This window comes from Psammomys obesus, unplaced genomic scaffold (genome assembly GCF_907164565.1).
Source record: "Psammomys obesus unplaced genomic scaffold, mPsaObe1.curated_primary_1811, whole genome shotgun sequence".
Classification (NCBI taxonomy): Eukaryota; Metazoa; Chordata; class Mammalia; order Rodentia; family Muridae; genus Psammomys; species Psammomys obesus.
The window spans coordinates 17974-39657 of record NW_026585690.1 but is presented as its reverse complement, the minus strand read 5'-3'; the positions used below and the strand labels follow the sequence as shown (position 1 = coordinate 39657).

General features: G+C 40.8%; 1 protein-coding gene across 1 annotated transcript in view; it reads left to right on the top strand.

Moving 5' to 3' along the window:
* The first annotated feature begins 21018 nt into the window (after positions 1 to 21018).
* LOC129667703 (oogenesin-1-like) overlaps positions 21019 to 21684 on the top strand; it is a 2054-nt gene continuing 1388 nt past the window's right edge. The window contains exon 1 of the mRNA XM_055595391.1: positions 21019 to 21038. Coding sequence (XP_055451366.1) covers positions 21019 to 21038 — 20 coding nt within the window. The remainder of the gene's footprint in view (positions 21039 to 21684) is intronic.

The window sequence follows — 21684 nt, the reverse complement described above, 5'->3', positions numbered from 1 at the left end:
TTCAGGTTTTACTTAATTCTAGATGCAGTCGAGTTGGCAACTAAGAACAGCCTTCACCAGTCCACCCCTCATCAGCCTGACATGTAGTCACGTCTCCTGTCACGACTCATTTCCAAAAGAAAACAGTAACCAAGTCATAAGTATGCCTAAACATGATATAACTCTCACATGTACAATCTCAAAAGCATTATCTATTTAACCGGGCTGTAGTTATACCTAACACGATGTAACTATGCTTTGTACAACCTCAAATGCCTTATAAATTTGGAGTAGGTGGCAAATGTCTCCTGAGGGACATTCCTTTAGTAGTTCAGACTTAAATGTGATAACCATTGATATTCTCTTAGTTGTTGTTACATCACATGAGAAATAGATTGAAGAAAGAAAACACAAATATCTGTACAAATGAATTTTTAACAAAATACAGTAGAACGATTCAGGTCAATTGTAATCCTTGTTTCTGGTCATATGGCCTTAGCTGGTATTTATAATTACCTTTCTCTACTACCTAGTCTGTATTTCCTCTACTCTTGGCAAGCACCTCAACAGGTCTTGGCTCTTTTCCTGGAAGACTGACCTTCATTCCTGACCAGTCTGTACCATTTGTCATTCTTCCTGGATTAGGTTGTTGAGTTTCCCATTGACTCCAACCACAGGATATGGTAGCACCAAGAGACACCCAAAGGATCTTCTGTACTCCAGACACAATCTTTCTTACTGCCATTGTGGAGAAGTCATTTAGTTTCTCCATGGAGATCTGGTCAATCATTCCTCATATCAGTGTTATTCCTTTCTTAGTTTGTTGGTTTAAGTAAAGGCATTAGAAGCCCAAAGTAGCCAGGGCAAGTCATGTTTCCAGTTCAAGGCACTATTTGTTGCTGTTCCTGGCACTATTTGTTGCTGTTCCTGGCAGGAACACTGCTCCCTCTGGAACCAAAACTTCTAGACTAACAGAACTCAAGCTTATGGGAACAAGAAGCAAATATTTTCCTGGTTGGTCACTAAGGGTGCTAGTGAGTGGAACTATTCTCTTTCTCACTGCGTGATTCCTGGACCTGTGGATCTTGGCTATGGGAGAAACTATACCATATATTGGAAGCTAATTCAAAGCAGATACTGCCTTCTGGAGAACACTGCTCTGGTCCTGCAGGCTTCTGCCACCCAATTGGCACTGTAACTGTGTCTTCTAAAGTTCATTCTATCTTTGAATGGAGCCAGCAGCTTTAGGATGGTGGGGAATATGGTAAGAGCATGACTGTGGGTCCACTGTCGCAAATCTCTGGCTGTGAAGTGAGTTCTTTGGCCACACTGGTATGAGGGACACACCTTTCGCTTCCTAGTCTATCTTTGTGATGCCAAAATGAAGTTTAGTTTTAAATATAAATAGACGCCAAAAGGTATTTACAACTGAGGCAATGTGTGACCCTTCACTGCCTGTGTTCCAGTCTGCCATGCAAGGTGTCTGACCAGTTATCAGAAACGTGTGAGATGTCTGTTAAAGCCAAGCTGTTCTTCTTGACCCCAAGCTTCAAACTTTTCCCTTTCTCAGAATGAAATTCGTGGAGAAATGCCAATGTGATGTAGCCCATTGTGAAAAATCTCTGATGGCTGAAGGGAAGGTTTGGTGTGTCTCTTTAGACTGTCTTTATCCCTGCCAGGATAGTTACAGACAGAAAGCTTCTGGTCTTGAGAGCCCAGGGCAGGCAGATGAGCAGAGCGTCTGTCCTGTGGGCTGCTTCAGTGTTCTGGAGAAGGTGAGGAGCAGGAGAAACATCAGGTTCAAGGATCAAGCAAGGTCACAGTAGTTGAGGTCATAGGGAAGCAAGGTGATTGTTCAAGAACCACAATTTGGTTCTCCCTAAGTGAGTCAGAGAGAACACAGACCTTGAATCACACCTATAAAGGTCAGAAGTGTTAAAGTAGGGTTCATGAGGCAGCTTCCTCAGGAACTCTTGGCCAGTTAGACATGACTGAGACCCACCGATAAATGGAGACACTTTAACTGGGAGACCTTGCTGTCATGGGCAGTCAGAGATATGAGCCAACAACTTGGATGTTGGCCCACTGCAATCTCCTATCTAGTCCTGGCGTCTGGATCCTTAGTAAATTCAGACTAACTCGGAAGTTACTATTTGTAATAGGTAGAACTCTTAGACATTTTGTAGGTTTGTTTGTTTTGATAGGGGCAGGTTCAAATCTCCGAATTGCAAGCATACAAATCACAGACCTATACTTCCTTCGTTGTTTAAGGTAGATTTTGTTTAAGGTAGATTTGCCCATGCTAAGTTTTGAGTCACTACTCAAGTGAAAAAGGGTTTTACGTAAGATGGATCTGCCATTGCCAATCATCAGTTTTTGAGGCCAGTAAATAGCACTTTAGAGAACGAGATGGTCTACAGGATTGTCTGTTCACATGTGGACTTCTGTTAAAGACCGCTCTACACTGAGTCTTGTGTGAGCGCTGTCATCTGTGGGAATAGCCAGTTTTGATGCCGATCCTGAGAAGCAAAGGACCAAACCTTGGAGTCTGACTCAGTTCAATGCTTAGAAAAGAAAGAAATATGACCCGTGATCTAGCTCTCAGTTTGTTAGCCTGGTGATGTAGTGATCCGACTAATATCTTGCTTTATCTAAGAATGTGGAATACTTATGTGAATGGGTTCTTATATAAATAACTAAAAGCAACAACCTCAAGTCACAGGGCACAAGGTGAAAAAAGATGCATAGACTCATTTTATAGGAAAGGCTTTACATCTAAACTGCTGGGAGCAACTGCATGCTGGGTCAGCAGAAGCAAGCAAGTGAGCTTCATGGAGGCAGCGCACTCATTTCTGCACGGCTGACGAATGGCCGAATCCCTGGTGTAGACAAGGCCCCGAGGATTTTGCCTTAATAAGACTGCTTATTGTTGCTTACTGACTTCCCAAGCATGTCTCATATATCCAGCATGGCAGAGACCCTCACTGCTATTGCTTCACTCTGTTGGGAAGATTTCTTGCAGATTATTTTGAAGACGTACCCTCATAGTGCTGTTTAAATGAACTGATGATGTCATAACCCCTGATGATGATTTTAAAGAATTTCTGAATTGATTCAGATAATTAAAAAAAAAAAAGCCTCCTGCAGTATAACTCAAACTGCTAGGAGCTCTGTGAACCTCCATGTGTCAAGCACTTGACTGATATTCATTCTAGGTTTAGTCCAAGGATAAGGCCCAGGTGTACACCACGGTAAGAAAGACCGTATGAATACAGAAACAAAGAATAAATGGTTAGCTATAAAAGACAAGACAGATACTTGTTTCTTAGAAAAACCTTGACCCTTGACATAGAAAAACTTGCTTTGAACACATAATGGACATTTGAAGTAAGAAAAAAACTTCTGCTTTGAATTCATAATGAGCGTATAGACAAAACCACCGCTTTAAACTTAAAATAAACAAAGCATCGAGTTAGATATTAGGATCAGTAGCCTATTGTAACTCCCCTTTTACATATCTATTTTGAACGATGTAATTTTTTTTCATACATAGAGAACCTTGTATTAGAGAGAATAAAAAAAACCCAAGACAGAATTAAACATTTGTTGAGGTCACCCACTTCATCCAAAAGTGTCTAATTCTCTGTATATATTGTATATATGTATATTTATATCTGTATGTTTACATATATGTGGATGAATGGTGTCTTTGGGAGCTCTCTTGTTTTGTCTATTGATTCTATGTGTGCATGTGTATGTGAGGTTTGTAAATATGTGCCTGCTTTGTCTGCTGATTGTGTATGTTTTTGCACGTTTCTAAGTTTTGTATGTTTATTAAGTGATGAGCAGTCCTGAGTGTTTTATTGGCCTTCTTAATTAGGACTCTACCTTCCAGCAAGCCACTGTTCACTGCTGAGCCATTAAGTTACAATCCTTTGTATTTACAGCAAGAAACTGTCAGGGCTGTGGCTGTTTGTACTCTGAGTCAAAGGAGCCACCTGGCTTGACTGACTAAGACCCTCTGCTGTCTTTTCCTTAAGAGGCTCTCGTGACCAGCGGCCCCTGGGAGTTAAACTGCACATTTAGAATGAAACTGTATATATAGAGAGCCCCAAATAGCAAGGCTAACAGCCTGGAAATTTTAAGAGTTAAAGTGTATATAGAGAAAAGCAAGGCTACCAGCCTAAAAGATTATAGAAACACCAGCCATCATTGCTGATTGTGCCACCACCTTGGTTCACCATGCTGGAGCTGGTCTCTAGCACTGAACTATTAGGTTGCCTGTGCTTCACTATCTTGGAAGCTCCCATGTCTTTGAGACATCCCTAACAGACGTATCTGCTCAGTTATTGATGTGGTGTGCTGGTCTGGTGGTTTTTTTGTTTTTGTTTTTGTTCATTTGTTTGTTTCTCCTAGTACTTGTAAGATATGGGGATTTAAAAATGTTTCAAAAGTTCCTATACACCTTGCCAGGGTGAGGAGGATTCATTTGATGAATCAATAGAAGACACAAGCACCCAGGTGAGCTAGGCAGAAGAATGACCATCACCATGCCGTAGGTACTCCAGTGAGCTCTGATGTTTACTTACTTATTTTTACTTTTGTGGTGGTTGAGCCAGAACTTCACAGGGAGCCAGGTAGGAGGTCTACTAGGGAGCCATGTCTCCAGCCTGGGTGCTGACAGTTTGCACAACTGAAAGGAACTGAGGGGCAGATCTCTCTCTACCCAGAGTACTCCGCTGGGACACCCCCAGTGTGGAAAGCGTCTTTCTCTTCATTTTCTCTACCTTAGGTCCTGGCACTTGCAGATATGCTTGCCTTCCTGGTCAGTTTAAAGCAGATCTTTTAACAGCCTAGGTCCACGATAGGGACCTCTCTTGGTTCTGTTCTCTCCTTCATTCTCCTGGATCTGTTTTCACGTTTAGTTTGTGCTCATGACTAATCTCATACAACTTTTGGGAAACCTTAGATTGTTTTAAAAATACAAAAAAAAAAAAAAATCCTTAAAATGAGATGGGTTTGAGAGACTGTGAAGCTGGAGACAGGTGGATGGGCCACTGATTGGCAGGTGGACCTGAGGAAGGAGGATGGGCCACTGATTGGCTGCTGATGAGAGGAGGGAGGAGGGGCCACTGATTGGCAGGTGAATGAGAGGAGGTTACTGGTTGGCTTTTCATTCTTTTTGTTTGTTTGTTTTGTTTTTCAAGATAGGGTTTCTCTGTGTAACCTTGGCTGAACCAGGCTGGCCTAGAACTCACAGAGAACCGCCTACCTCTGCCTCCAGGAGTGCTGGGATTAAAGGCGTGTGCCACCACGCCCCGTGGCTTTTCTTTCTTGCCTGATTATATTCTACTTTCTCTCAACAGCTCTTGTTACCGTAGGTTAGGCTCCCGTTCCTACTTATTTTATTCTTACCACCTTGCTTTAGGCGAGAGCGAGGCTAGATGCTTCTGATTCTCCTAATATCTCAGACTGCTTTACTTCATGTGCGTTTTAATTGGTCCCCAAATGCGGTGGTGACTATAAGAGAAGCAGATCAGGGACATGCCCAATGGTATATAAAGTATATGTGTGTGGAAATTTAAAAAAAACAAAACAAAACACAACAATAGATAGTAGATGCTCAGCCTGTGTGTTCTTAATCTGAACTCTCATATACTTCCGTCAGTATTTTCACTAGATCAATCGTAAAGGCAGTGTCACAGAGAAAGAAGTAAGAGTCACAGGTTAAGTCACTTTCCTATTGTCTCCCGCCTATGAAAAGGTTCACTTTTAGAACATTTTGAAATAGCTCTGTATCCAACTCAAGTGCCTTTACAACTACTATCTAGTTAGAACTACCCAATATGGTAGTAAGGGGTTAAATATCATTTTCAAATAGCAAGAAGCCACACCCCAACTGTAATCACTTTGCTAAGCAGGAAGCTAGATGTTTTAGGGAAACAGTCACTTCGGGTTGCACAGACATCCTTATCTGACTACTATAAAGGCTGACTCTTACGTCAGCTGGAAAACAGAGGGTTTCTACTGTGTGCACACAAATGTGTGGTGTGGCAAGATGGTAGATTGTCATGCACTGAATCATGGCTGTGTTTGTATCAGTCTAAATGACCAATAAAGACATAATAGGGTGGAGTGGGTCATCTAGCACTCGCAACGTTACTGTGTCAGACTTCACTGTGTCTGACGTCTGAGGTGGTGATTAAGGAATAAGGCACATATCTCAGCTACTTAAGCCAAGGTACGTCTGTAGATGATGTATAAGAGCTCCTGGGATTTGGACCCAAGATCAGGTTCCAAAGCCAAAAATGTAAATTCTGCTACAAAATGAGAGCAAACCATTGTGGAATTCACCCCCCCCCCCCACCAACCTATGTCTCAGGCACTACATACGTGTTAATTTCTCCTGAATACACAGGACCTGCTGGCACATGTTACTGTGTGTAGTTTCTACTTCCTCTTGATCTGTGGTTAATACTTTGCACATTGCCCTCCTAAGGGTCTTACCCACCTTTCTGCTCTGTTCAGCCTTCACTTCTGTTAAGACTGTTGTCTTCAGACCCCCATCTGTTGATCATTTCACTTGATCTTAATCCTATCAGCTGTTACCTCCATATCCTTTACTTTTGTGTAAGTAACCATCTTGCAGCTTTCTTTGTCCTTCTGATGAACTGTAGCCCTGAGGAGCCTAGTTATCTGCCTTCTTAGCTGCTAAACTCATCACCAGCTTGTAATTCAATTCTCTTAGCCACCAAATGTCACAGAGGGGAGGAGGGAAGGAGGCAATCTCTTCCCTCAGTAATCTCTTTAATAAATGTAAGCTAACTTTGCCTTTCTTTGTAACTCAATTTCTTTTGTCTTCTAGATTATAAATAAAACCTGGACCAGTAACTTACTGTATGAGGGGAGCTGAAGTAGAGAGTCTGAGAGGAGAGTCACTGTGGCTATGGGACTCCTGAGGACACTCTACAAAGGCTTCAAGGGATCTTAGGAGTCACAATCATGCAGATGTGCACAGCTGTGAAAAGCTAGTCCTGCAAAGGAGGGCTAGGTGATCTCACTGTGTTTTTTGACCAGCTCAGCTGACAGTCACAGCTCATTTGTGTTGATTCTGTGAAATTGTGGTTTCCAGGTGCCCTCTATTGGTAGATGCATTTAAAGCTCTAACTGATAAACCTGCAAATGGGAGACTGTTTCCTTCCGTGGTCTTGGCACTGCTTTAGTGTTTATTCTCCAGGCTTCCTTTCATCTCGTCTGGGGTCATGTTTTTAGGCTCTGGCATCAATACTTAGCCATACCCATCCTTTTATCTTGCCCACTCAGAGGGTAATTTCCCATTTCAAAAAGCACAGAACTGTAAAATTTGGGCTAGTCTTAAAAGAAAAAAGAAAACAAACAAACAAACAAACAAACAAAACAAAACCAGAACCAAAAAACTCAGTTTGAACTTTTCCTTGAAAGACATAAAAGACCATTTATTCACCACCCTCTCCCCATCCCAGCAGGGAGGGGACAGACCAAATAGGGATTCTGGCAAGCCTCACTTGGCAAATGCACCTCAGAAAACTCCTCTAATCTCCTGCTGCTGCTCTTCCTCCTTCTTAAATCACATCTTATACACAGCAGCATTTTTGAGATTTCGTATAGCTGTCAGAAAAACTTGGTGACTGGCCATTCAGGGGAGGACCTTGGAGCAAGGCTTACACAATGACAGATATACATGAGAATGTGCTCATCTGAGCAGTGACAAGATATTGGTGGTCAGTAATTAACATTTAAATACATAGCACCAGACCAACTCCCAACAATTCCCTTTTCTGTCTAAGTAAAAAGGCCACTTTAAAAATAATATAATAAGAAAAATGATGAAACACTTGTAAAAACCATAGGTAAGACTTATACACATAATATCTAGTTTAGATGTATTTGGCAACCATGAAGAAAGTACCTATCAGGGTCTAAGGTTTTGTATCTAAGTTATTTTTAATTATAGTTTGTATTTATCAACCTAGAAACATCTATCTAGACCTAAAACATCTTTTTAATTCTCAAGCAATTAAGCTAATTGTAAAAGTATGACTATCTAGTCTTCAACCCCTTCAGAGACCCGTGAAAGAATAAAACGAATTACCTGAGTAAGTAGGAAGTACATGCTAGCAACTTCCCAGAAATAAAAACTGATAGAGACAGAACTGCCTGGACAGCTACCCAAAACTCTCTATAACGTTGGAGCATCATCTTCAGCCATCTGGCCCAGTATTTTGGAAGTCATATATGTGAAAGCAGGAACTATTTGGGACTTGCTTACCCTGTCTTGGCAGAGCTTGGCAGTTGACTTGTCATGCATTTAAGCTTGCCCATTTTAGGCAGTATTTTGTCTGTCACAAATGAGGGCATTTTCTTTGCCGAGATAGCTGGTTTGCCACATTTGACGTTATCTCCATATAGAGGTTCTTTGATGCTCATCATCTTCTTTGAGGTAGGCTGGGTGCTGCCAGGAGATGACATGTCTTATTGTCAAAGAATCTTTAAAATAATAAAAACATTTTAAAGTGTCATATTCTGTAGGTCTCTGAGTTTTTTTAAAGACTTATTTATCTATTTATCTTTATATAATTTATTTATCTGTAGAATCATATCTATTTGTTAAACCTAGGATGTATATTTTTATGATATTAGACTAATATCTGACATGACCATGAGTTGGCTAACTAACGATTAACTTGTATTACTTAATTATCCTAATCAGCTTGTAATAGTAGCATTAAAAGTATTGGAAGTAACCTTGAATTTGTATCAATATACCAAAATTTATACCAATGTATCAAAATACTTATTTTTACATCAATATGCAAAATTCTAAACCAATGAATTAAAAATAACCTTATTTGAGAATAACAAGTAAAGCCTTTAATTGGGGAGTAGATTCAATAATCTATCTTTTGTCTTAATATATTCCTATAATATATTTTTATATTTCTCTTTCTTTTCAACCCTTATCTCCATACCTGAGAAAGAAATATACAGGAAAAAAAAGGAAATCCCTGAGTCTGATTTTGTTTTCTCTCTGAATGAGACTATTAATAACTTATGCAGATTTGCACAGCTGCATCTCCCAATGACAATAAACATTCATAGCCCAAGAAAACAACCAAAAACCCACCTAATCCCCCTTAAGGAAAATGGGATGTCATTCTCATGTGGTTCTTTTTGCTGATTTGAGGGGCAAAGAAATTCTATTTTGGGGTCCAAAGGAAATTGGGAAAAATGGTTAAGCAAGCTAGCATTAACATTTGTGGTCTATTCTCTAAATACTGAGAAATTTCAGGCTTAATAGAAGTCATGTTTGGAACAGTCTGAAATGCTGGACCAATTAAGATCAGTAGCTTTCTTCGAAGCTGTGTTGGGAGCAGGCTTTGATGAGGAACAGTAGCTGAAGCAGTTGAGGTCGGAACAAGCTGAATGCTGGAACATGCAGGTTGCTGGAACAGATGTGTCAGCATCTCAGCTTGCTGGAGTATGAATGCTGTCAGGTTTGATCCAGCATCATCAGTGTCCAGTTTTTTTTTCCTGAAAATATATAATTTCTCACAAGCATTACATAGAGCTCAAATTATAAATGTACTGTATAGATATAAATATCCTCCTCTGGGCTCTTAGGTGCTGGTTGTATTAGGCAGAGCCGCTAACTGTCTCCTGAGAGAATGCCTCACATTTAAAGAGACAAGCGGGTTGCCCTAAAATCAACATTATTTAAATTTCTTTTTATCTTTAATGCTTAAACACACCCTAGGCACCTTGTACCTGTTTTAGAGGTTTGGGCCTGGGTTTTTACATTTGCCGCAGCCATTTTCATCCTATTCCCCTTTTTTGTATGGAATGGGAGGTTATGCCTTTATAGCCAATTTTTATCTAAACTTTTTTTGGTGTTAGTTTTCTTTCTTTTTTCTTATCTATCTATCTATCTATCTATCTATCTATCTATCTATCTATCTATCTATCTATCTATTTATTTATTTAAACTCTTTTTAACCTTTAGAGTTAAAGCGTACCCTAGGTATCATGTAACTTGGTTTTTATATTTGTTGTGGCCCTTTGGCCTGCCCTTTTTCCCATATAGAATGGGCGGTTATGCCTTTATAGCCAAACTTTATATAAATGTCCTTTTACCTTTAGAGTTAAGCATATCCTAGGCATCTTGTACCCAGATTTTTATATTTGTTGTGGCTATCTTTGCCCTGCCCCCTTTTTCATAGGGGATGCCGGTTTTGCCTTTTAAACATATGAATTGTAGTCTTTGAGTTCTTAGGACATAACTAGGATGGCCTTTACTTTGCCACCTGTAAGTCCCCTATATATTTCTGCAGCAGGCATGACCGACATTTGTCTCCCATGAAAATGTCTCACTTTTACAGGGATGAGACAGTTGCCAGAGCAGTGTGACATCACTTCTCCTTACATAAAGATATGACTGATGTGAATCCAACCTCTAGACCAGTAAGGATATATTGTCCATTATTAAGAAAAAAAAAAAAACTTACATAGAAACCTTAGGAAAAGATTGTCATTTTGAATTCTAGACTGTCTTTCCAAGAAGCTAATCAGCAGAGGTTCCCTCCCTGACTTTGTTGTCCAATTAGGCTGATCCAGAACTCAGAGATCTGGCCGCTTCTGTTTCCTTTGTCTGATCAGAGGCATGTGCCATCATTTGTCACCATCCTGTTTAAGTATTTTTATCTCAAATCCATATCATTGTACCTCAAAACCTTTAAAAGGAAACCAAGCAAAGAAACAAGAAAAATTTAAGTTTTGGTCCAGTTGTACCAATTTAGGCTGTAATAAGCAAAGCCCAATTTATCATTTTTTGGAAAAGTTTTTTGGTGTACCCTTCCCAGAAAGAGCTGACAAGCATCTTGCAGCCAGAGAGCTTTGAATTCCAGCTGCTATCAACCTAGTTTCTATCGGGAAGAGTGCCCTTTCTATTATCTGTAACTTATTATTTTATCCCTAGGCTTTCTATCCACTTTTTCCTTGAATTTCAGTAGAGAGGGCATGGAAAACTGTGATCACCAATAAAGACATTGCAACTAGGTCCATAATAACAACGACCAAAACAAAGCCAGAAAAGGGTGCTTAGGTCACCCTCTGCTAAGGCACTTTTCATTTAGTTACAGTTTTAGGTCTAGCTCCATCTAAAAGGCTGTTGGCCTCCCAGTTTCACTTCTCCCACCTGACACATTTTCATAGCCATTGCTAACCTGTGAAATGCATTCATTTTTTGGTTCCCTGCTCTTTGGGTAATATACTGTCTTTTACCTAGTATTTCTCAGGCTATGAACTTAGATTCAAGGCCCACATTGGGCGCCAGTATTATGTGGTAATATGTTTTTGTAAATGATATGGCCCAATAAATATTTATTATTAAGCTATAATTATTACAGTGGTTTTATCTAACCTGCTATCAATCCAATAAAGACATAGACACCTGTTGTATTTTATAAAATAGCCTTTACCTTTGGCATTGCAGACATTAACCCTCTAAACTAACTTTACCTTCCAGCCCCAATATCGAGCTACCTCCCATCCATGATCCCGAAATACTTATTAATGTTCTCTACACCCTCCATCCATGCTGTTCCAGCCATGTGCTCCTTTCCCACGCTAACCCATGACACCAATCTGTTTCCTTCTCCTCCAATCCTGTGTCTTTTTTCTTTTTTTCCTTGTGGTCCCTTAACCCCAGCCTGTGAACCCCAAACTCTACCTTCCTTTCTTCTGCCAGAATTCTGTCAGATTTTTTTTTAATCAACCAATAAGCTTTAATTTAGGTAGAGCAAGGTTTATACAACAAGGATGGATATTCATGAGAATGTGCTCATCTGAGCAGGGACCATGGATGGGGATCAGTAATTAACTTTAATATACATAGCATCAGGCTAACCCTCAACACTAGAGTTACTATTGCTGTGATGAAACAATGAGCAAAGAAACTTGGGGATTACTTGGCATACACTACCATTTTAACACTCATCATTGAAGGAAGTCAGGATAGAAACCCTAGCAGGACTGAAACCTGGATGTGGGAGCTGATGCAGAGGCCATAGAGGAGTGCTGCTTTCTGGCTTGACTCATGGCTGGCTCAGCCTGCTTTCTTATGGAACCCAGGACCACGGGCTCAGGAAGGGCACCACCCACAGTGGACTGGGCTCTTCCCCCATCAATCACTAATTAAGAAAATACCTTACTGCTAGATCTTATGAAGGTGTTTTCTCAACTGAGGCTCCTTCCTTTCAGACAGCTTGTATCAAATTGACCTAAGACTAGTCATCACAACATACAATGTCCAGACTGGGGACAAGTTGAAACATTCAGGATGTTGTGTTAACACTCTTGTTTTCTGAAGTCTGCCGAGAAACTCTAAGAGGCACCAGCTCTAACTTATGCGCTACATATTCACATGGTCTTATAGTAGGCAACAGATGACATAAAATTCTATGAGTACATTCCTACACTCTTTCCAAGCCTCCCGATCTGAGAATTTTCAGTACTTCTTCATGCACGCAGATGACCAGAAAGCAGGTCACCGGACACTGCCCAGGCTTTGGCAGTGTCCCATCAGGCTCCAGTTATTGGCAATGCCTAGAAATATTGGCAGACCTCGGGTTCTTATGATAGGCCAGGGAAGGAATGGCATTTGTCAGAAGTGATAGAGGTAAATTCCTTGACCAGTTGAGAGGTCCTAACTCTTCCATGGATAGTGATAATTAGTCTGTCTTTAAGATGGGGTAGAAATCTGTAGCAATAAATTGCACTCTTTGCCCTATAGGTTAGAACAAAGGTCTCCGTGACTTGAGTTGGACATGAATGTCATTTCCCCAGTTTTTCCATAAGATCTCTGAGGTTAAGACAGGCTCACAAGTACGCTGGTGTGTGGAGGCTGTACAACATACCTATTGTCAAAGCTTCTTGGGCATCAGGTGCTGATCGGAGCGGAGTTGGGAACGTTTCCTGTGAGTCAAGAATTCCAGCCTGTGAGTCAAGAATTCCAGCACTTTCTGATTGAGAATTGTTGGAAGCACCTTGTCTCACTGAACTATAGGAACCTAGACATTCATGGGCGAGCTACCAGCGAACCATTTCCGGTGCTACACTACAGGGAACAGAATCATGCTGTTGGGTTCACTCTATTCAGAGCTGTGTCTGCGACACCTAACCTCAAATGGACCCCCTGATAGTAGAAGACACAAAGTGCTAAAACATACCTGAAGGACTTTAGGCCTGTGTGACAACTGTGGCTGTCACTCTCCCAAATAGGGACTAGTTGGGGAAGGAATAACAACCCATTGTGTCAAAAGAGCTGTATGTGTAGGGAATTTCCACCTAGGTGCTCTGTCTTCCAAGCACTGTCACTTAACAGCCTCAGCCACACATAACTGGTAGAAGAGTCACCGCCTGGAAACTTATGGTGACAAGTGTGTGCCCAAATTGTCCGTGGGAGCTGTCACTTTTCTATTTGATCATCTGAGGTAAGAGCCTCAGATCATACCTTTTTTTTTTTTTTTTTTTTTACTTAAAGAAAGATAAATTTGGTCTGCAAGGCCTTCTCAAGTTCATAGGACATAGGTATTAGCTGATTATGCTCTTTCTACCTCTAAAAATACAGGTTGTTCTGAGTAGTCATCCTTACATACTTGGAATGCGAGATCTGAGGCCAAGTGTTGGAAAGAGTCCTGTAACCCAGATCTGCATGGTGGCCAGCAGGTGGCAGCAACTACCCACACAGTAAAGCTGTTTCTTCCTTCCTTCCTTTCGGATTTGAGTAATTTCGTTTTCCTCCCCCCCCCCCCCGTGTCATTTACCTTCCCACTTCCTCCTGCCTTCCAGCACCCCTGGATAATGGGCTTTGTAATTTTTTTTCGTTTTTTTCTCATTTTTATTTTAATTTTTATTAATTACACTTTATTCACTTTGTATCTCCCACATGGCCCTTTCCCTCCTCCCAACCCCACCTTCCCTTCCCCTTCTCCACACATGCCCCTTCCCAAGTCCACTGATAGGGGAGGTCTTCCTCTCTTTCCTTCTAATCCTAGTCTATCAGGTCTCATCAAGAGTAGCTGCACTGTCTTCCTCTGTGGCCTGGTAAGATTGCTCCCCCTCAGGGGGATGTGGTGAAAGAGCAGGCCAATCAGTTCATGTCAGAGACAGTCCCTGTTCCCATTACTATGGAACCCACTTGGACACTGAACTGACATGGACAACATCTGTGCAGGGGTTCTAGCTTATCTCCATCAATGGTCCTTGGTTAGAGTCAGAAAAGACCCCTTGGTTGGGGTCAGAAAAGTCTCCTGTGCCCAGATTTTTTGGTTCTGTTGCTCTCCTTGTGGAGCTCCTGTCTTCTCCAGGTCTTATTATTTCCTACTTTCATGAAATTCCCTGCACTCTGCCCAAAGGTTGGCCATAAGTCTCAGCATCTGCTTTGATACCCTGCAGGGTAGAGCCTTTCAGAGGCCCTCTGTGGCAGGCTCCTGTACTATTCTCTGTTTTCTCCTACTGCTGATGTCCATCCTCTTTGCCTCTCTGTATGAGGTTTTAGCATTTAGCCAGGGTCCTCTTTCTTGATTAATTTCTTCAGCTGTACAGATTTTAGTAGGTGTATCCTATATTATATGTCTAATATCCACTTATGAGTGAGTATATACCCTGTGTGTCTTTTTGCTTCTGGGATACCTCACTCAGAATGATCTTTTCCAGTTCCCATCATTTACCTGCAAATTTCATGATTTCCTTGTTTTTTTATTGCTGAATAATATTCCATTGTGTAGATGTACCACAATTTCTGTATCCATTCCTCAGTTGAGGGGCATCTGGATTGTTTCCAGCTTCTGGCTATTACAAATAAAGCTGCTACAAACATGGTTGAGCAAATGTCCTTACTTTGTACTTGAGCATCTTTGGGATATATGCCTAGGAGTGGTATAGCTGGATCTTGAGGAAGCGCTATTCCTAATTGTCTGAGAAAGTGCCAGATTGATTTCCAAAGTGGTTGTACAAGTTTACATTTCCATCAGCAGTGGAGGAGGGTTCCCCTTTCTCCACATCCTCTCCAGCATGTGTTGTCATTTGAGTTTTTGATCTTAACCATTCTGATGGGTGTAAGGTGAAATCTCAGGGTCATTTTGATTTGCATTTCCCTGAAGACTAAGGATGTTGAGCATTTCTTTAAGTGTTTTTCGGCCAATTCGATATTCCTCTGTTGAGAATTCTCTGTTTAGCTCTGTACCCCATTTTTAAAATTGGATTATTTGATATGTTGCTGTTTAACTTCTGGAGTTCTTTATATATACTGGATATTAGCCCTCTGTCAGATATAGGATCCTTTCCCAATCTATAAGCAGTTGTTTTGTTCTGATGACATTGTCCTTTTCTTTACAGAAGCTTTTCAATTTCATTAGGCCCTATTTATTGATTTTTGCTCTTAGAGCCTCTGCTGTTAGTGTCCTGTTCAGGAAGTTGTCTCCTGTGCCAATGAGTTCAAGGCTCTTCCCCACTTTTTCTTCTAACAGGTTGAGTGTGTCTAGTTTTATATTGAGGTCTTTGATCCACTTGGACTTTAGTTTTGTGCAGGGTGATAAGTATGGCTCTATTTGCATTTTCTACGTGTAGACATCCAGTTAGACCAGCAACATTTGTTGAAGATGCTGTCTTTTTTCCATTGAATGGTTTTGGCATCTTTGTCAAAGATCAGGTGTCCATAAGTGCATGGGTTTATTTCAGGGTCTTTTATTCAAGTCCTTTGATCCACCAATCGGTTTCTATGCCAGTACCATGCAGTTTTTAGTTTTGTTGCTCTATAGTACAGCTTGAGATCAGGGATGGAGATACCTCCAGAAGATCTTCTATTGTAGAGGATTGTTTTAGCAATTCTGGGTTTCTTGTTATTTTATATGAAGTTGAGAATTTTTCTTTCAAGGTCTGTAAAGAATTGTGTTGGTAATTTGATGGGAATTGCATTGAATCTGTAGATTGCTTTTGGTAAGATGGCCATTTTTACTATATTAATCCTGCCAAGCCATGAGCATGGGAGATCTTTCCATATTCTGATACCTTCTTCTAATTCTTTCTTCAGAGACTGGAAATTTTTTCCATACAAGTCTTTGACTTGCTTGGTTAGGGTCACACCAAGGTACTTTATGTCATTTGTGGCCATTGTAAAGGGTGTTGTTTCCCTAATTTCTTTCTCGGCCCTTTTGTCTTTTGTATACAGAAGGGCTACTGGTTTTTTTGATTTAATTTTGTATCCAGCCACTTTACTGAAGGTGTTTATCAGCTGTAAGAGTTCCCTGGCAGAATTTTGGGGGTCACTCATGTATACTATCATATCATTTCCAAATAGTGATACTCTGACTTCTTCCTTTCCAAACTGAATCCTCTTGATCTCCTTTAATTGTCTTATTGCTCTAGCAAGGACTTCAAGAACTATGTTGAAGAGATATGGAGAGAGTGGACAGCCTTGGCTTGTCCTTGATTTCAGTGGGATTGCTTTAAGTTTCTCTCCATTGAGTTTGATGTTGGCTATAGGCTTGCTGTATATTGCCTTTATTATGTTTAGGTATGTGCTTTGTATCCCTGATCTCTCCAAGACTTTAAACATGAATGGATGTTACATTTTATCAAATGCTTGTTCAGCATCTAAAGAGATGATCATGTGGTTTTTCTCCTTCTGTTTGTTAATATGATGGATGACATTGATGGATTTCCATATATTGAACCACACCTGCATGCCTGGGATGAAGCCTACTTGGTCGTAGTGGATGATATCTTTGATGTGTTCTTGTATTCAGTTTGCCAGTATTTTGTTGAGTATTTTTGTATCAGTGTTCATAAGGGAGATTGGCCTGAAATTCTCTTTCTTTGTTGGGTCTTTGTGAGCTTCAGGTACCAAGGTGATTGTGGCTTCATAGAATGAATTTGGTAATGTTCCTTTGGTTTCTATTTTGTGGAATAGTTTGAAGAGTATTGGTGTTGGCTCTTCTTTGAAAGTCTGGTAGAATTCTGCACTGAAACCATCTGGCCCTGTTTTTTTTTTTTTGCATGGGAGACTTTTGATGGCGGCTTCTATTTCTTTAGGGGATATAGGACTATTTAATGATTTACCTGGTCTTGATTCAGTTTTGGCAAGTGGAATCAATCAAGAAAATTGTCCATTTCATTAAGATTTTCAAATTTTGTGGCATATAGGCTTTTGAAGTAAGACCTAATGATTGTTTGGATTTCTTCAGTGTCTGTTGTTATGTCCCCTTTTAATTTCTGATTTTGTTGATTTGGATAGTGTCTCTCTGCCTTTTAGTTAGTTTGGCTAAGGGTTTGTCTTTCTTGTTGATTTTCTCAAAGAACCGGCTCTTGATTTCATTGATTCTTTGAATAGTTGTATTTGTTTCTAATTGATTGATTTTAGTCCTGAGTTTGATTATTTCCATCTGTCTACTCCTCTTTGGTGTGTCTGCTTCTTTTTTTTAGGGCTTTTAGGTGAGCCATTAAGTTGCTTGAGTGAGATTTTTCAGATTTCTTCTTGAAGGCACTTAGAGCTATAAATTTTCCTCTTAGCACTGCTTTCATTGTGTCCCATAAGTTTGGGTATGTTGTGCCTTCATTTTCATTGAATTCTAGGAAGACTTTAATTTCTTTATTTCTTCCCTGACCCAGCTGTCATTGAGTAGCGAGTTGTTCAGTTTCCATGTGTGTGTAGGCTTTTTGCTATTTCTGTTGATGTTGAGGTCCAGCTCTAGTCCATCGTGGTCAGATAGGATACAAGGGATTATTTTTAATCTTCTTGTATCTGTTGAGTCTTGCTTTGTGACAACTATATGGTCAATTTTGGAGAAGGTTCCGTGAGTTGCTGAGAAGAAGGTAAATTCTTTTTTTCTGTAGATGTCTGTTAGGTCCATTTGATTCATGACCTCTGTTAGGGTCATTGTTTCTTTGTTTAATTTGTGGTTTGTTGACCTGTCCTTTGTAGGGTGTTGAAGTCTCCCATTATTAATGTGTGGGGATCTATGTGTGTTTTCACTTTTATTAATGTTTCTTTTATAAATACAGGTGTCATTGTAATTGGGGCATAGATGTTCAGGATTGTGATGTCTTCCTGGTGGAATTTTCCCTTGATGAGTAGGAAGTGTCCTTTTTTGATTAATTTTATTAGATATTAGAATGGCTAATCCTGCTTGTTTCTTGGGTCCATGTACTTGAAAAATTGTCTTCCAGACCTTTATTCTCAGGTAATGTCTATCTTTGTGACTCAGGTGTATATTTCTTGTATGCAACAGATTGTTGGGTCTTGTTTACATATCCACTGTTAGTCTGTGTCTTTTTACTGGAGAATTGAGTCTGTTGATGTTGAGAAAGATTAATGATCTGTGGCTATTAGATCCTTTATTACTGATGTTGGCTGTGGTAGTGTTTGTGTGTTTGGCTACTTCTAGTTTGGCTGTAGTGAGGTTATTTATTTCCTCTGTTTTCCTGAGTGTAGATAGTTTTTTTGATTTGTATTTTTCCTTCTGTTATCTTCTGTAATGCTGGATTTGTGTGTAGGTATGGTTGGAATTTGTTTTTGTCATTGAATATCTTGTTTTTTTCCGTCTATGAGGACTGAGGGTTTTGCTGAGTATAGAAGCCTAGGCTGGCATCTGTGTTCTCTTAGGGTTTGCATGATATCTGTCTAGGCCCTTCTGGCTTTCATAGTCTCTGTTGAAAAGTCAGGTGTGATTCTGATGGGTTTGCCATTATATGTTACTTGGCCTTTTTCCCTTGTAGCTTTTAGTATTTTTTCTTTGTTCTGTATACTTACTGTTTTGATTATTATGTGGCGGGAGCATTTTCTTTTCTGGTCTAATTTATTAGGTGTTCTGTAGGGCTCTTGTATTTTTATAGGCCTCTCCTTTAAGTTGGGGAAATTTTCTTCTATGATTTTGTTGAAAATATTTTCTGGGCCTTTTTTCTCTATTGCTATTATTCTTAGGTTTTGTCTTTTTATGTTGTTTTGGATTTCTTGGATGGTTTGTGTCAGGAATTTTTTAGATTTATTATTTTCTTTGACGGATACATCAATTTCTTCCATTGTATCTTCCACACCTGAGATTCTTTCTTCCATCTTTTGTAGTCTGTTGGTTATGCTTACCTCTGTAGTTCTGTTTTCTTTCCTAGGTTCTCCCTTTCCATGATTTCCTCCGTTTGTGTTTTTTTTTTAATTTTTCCAATTCTATCTTCAGATCGTGAACCATTTTGTTGATTTCCTTCACCTGTGTGATTGTATTTTCCTGTTTTTCCTTCAATTCCTTCACCTGTCTGTTTGAACATTCCACTGTTTCTTTTATTTCTTTCAGTGAGTTAATCATTTTCTCTCTGAAAGCCACAAACTGTTTGGCTGCATCTTCCTGTATTTCTTTACAGATGGTCACAATCTGTTTTACTGTATCTTCCTCTAATTCTTTATGTATTTTATTTGCTTCCTCCATTAGCCTTTTCATAAGCATAGATGTGGGGTCATCTTCTTGAATTTCTCCTATGTGAGGGTGTCCAGGGCTACTTGCCCCTGGGTAACTGGGTTCTGGGGATGCCATATTGCTTTGCCTTTTGCTGGTTGTATTTTTATGGTGGCCTCTACCCATCTGGCTATCTCAGGTGTTATCTGTTAATTTCTGGTGCCTGCTGGGTCCTGGGGTGGGAGAATCCCCTTGGTAGGTTTCTGAAGTAGATCTCCTTAGCTTTTTGGGTATGGTCAACTGAAACATGGTGCTTCTCAGGAATTGTCACAATTCACCTCAGGCATATAGACCTGTGTAGTAACTATGGTGTTCAGGAAGGCTCTCCTCTCATTAGGAGAAGTCCTGGAGATGGCTGCCCTGCTGCTGGGTTTTTTGCTCTGAGTTTAGTGAGCTGCAGCTGCTGTTCTTAAGGTGTATTTTTTGGGTGTAGCCCTCTTGAAGAACCAGGGAGTCCCACAGTTTTGTCAGTGTAGCTAGGGATAACCAGTCGCACCTTGGACCAGTATCTGAGGGCTGCTCTAGTGGTTCTCAGGCTTTTGTAGGTCTGAGGTTGCAGCTGTGTTCTCCTGTGCCCTAGCAGTAATCAATGACAGGTGAGCACAGCACTCATGCCTGCAGCAGAAGGTAGAGCCTACAGTCTGTGTGAATCCAGAAAGTCTTCTGGAGCTGGGTGTCCTGAGCGTTGGACCTGATAATCCCCCGACTGTGGGGTTTCCTCCAGACAGGGACACCCAGACTGCGCTTTGGGGATCACAATTCTTTCTGGGATGGCGAGTAGAACCTGCTGGTATAGGCACACAGCTCTGCCTTGCTGATGATTGGGTGCCTGGGCATCTGCTGAAACTGTAACTTTTCCAGAGAACTTTTCGGGGGGAGGGGTGTCGGCTGAATGATCTGAGGTCAGACCTGCTGTTCCCCTCTCTGTGGGTCACTCCATAGAGAAATTCAGTCTCTGGGGCCCTAGGGGCTACAGTTCTATCTGGGGCAGTGAGTCAGGTGCCCAGGCAGGACTCTGTGCTGGCACCTGTGTCCCCAGCTCTGGGCTGGCTGCTGGGCACCTGCTGGACCTCGAGTCTTTTCCAGGATTGTCTGGGTGACCTAAGGTCGGTCCCAACGTTTCCTGCACTGTAGGGTTTCCTCTCGACTGAAAATCCCTGTTTCTTGTGTTGTGGGGCCCACAGTCTGGGACAGTGATCAGAGCAGGCTGGTGTGTGGCTCTGGTTTGGCGATCAAGTGCCTGGTGGAACTGGGACCTCTTTTGTGGTTTAGCTGGGGGAGTTGAAGCTGATTGAATCCCACACCGTGGGGTATCCTCTCACCCGGGAAACACTGGTCGCTGGTGTTTTTGGACTGAGAGTTCTGTCTGCTGGTCATTGTGCAGATCCTCTTGTGCTGCTGGTCAAAAAGAGTGTCCTCCTGGTGCCGCCATCTTGGATCCGGCTTTGTAATTTTAACTGTTGTATTTTGTGAATTTGTTGTCACTGTTTTTCTGTGAAGCATGGACATTGCATGTGGAAGGTAAAAGCATTCCAGTTGCTCCTGGTCACTCCCTCTACAGCTGTCACTGTCTTGTTTTCTTGTAACTCAGGTTAGGTTTTGGTTTCTCTTGCTCTGTTGCAGAAAAGGAAAGAAATTGGAGAAAAGAATCCTGAAGAGATGGGACAGATAGACCTCAGCCAAATTGGTTGGGTTTGAGGAGTCATTTTCTTTCTTCCCCTTGAAGAAAAAACAGCTCCCCCTGCACCCCCTGGTACATTTAAAGTTCCCCAGCTATGGTGTGGTACCCATTCTGAATAAGTGCCACTGGGTCACAGAATGCTCCGAGGATCTGAAATTCTTAACTCTGAAGATAAAATTCACTGTTGACTACTACCAGGTCTGACTGGTGCATTAAGGAACAATGGGTGGGTGCTTCATATAGAAATTCAAGGGATAAACTTAATAAAGCATTCAACCTGTGATTGGTGATATTTTCCTGTCGATTTAAGAGTCTAAATATGGGATTTTCCCATTTTCTAGATTGAATCAAGCATTCTGTGTCAATGTAAACACAACAAAAACAGAATAGGATAAAATTCATGAATCCCTAAACTTGAAACTTGAATTTTATCTCTCTTTCTTTCTTTCTTTCTTTCTTTCTTTCTTTCTTTCTTTCTTTCTTTCT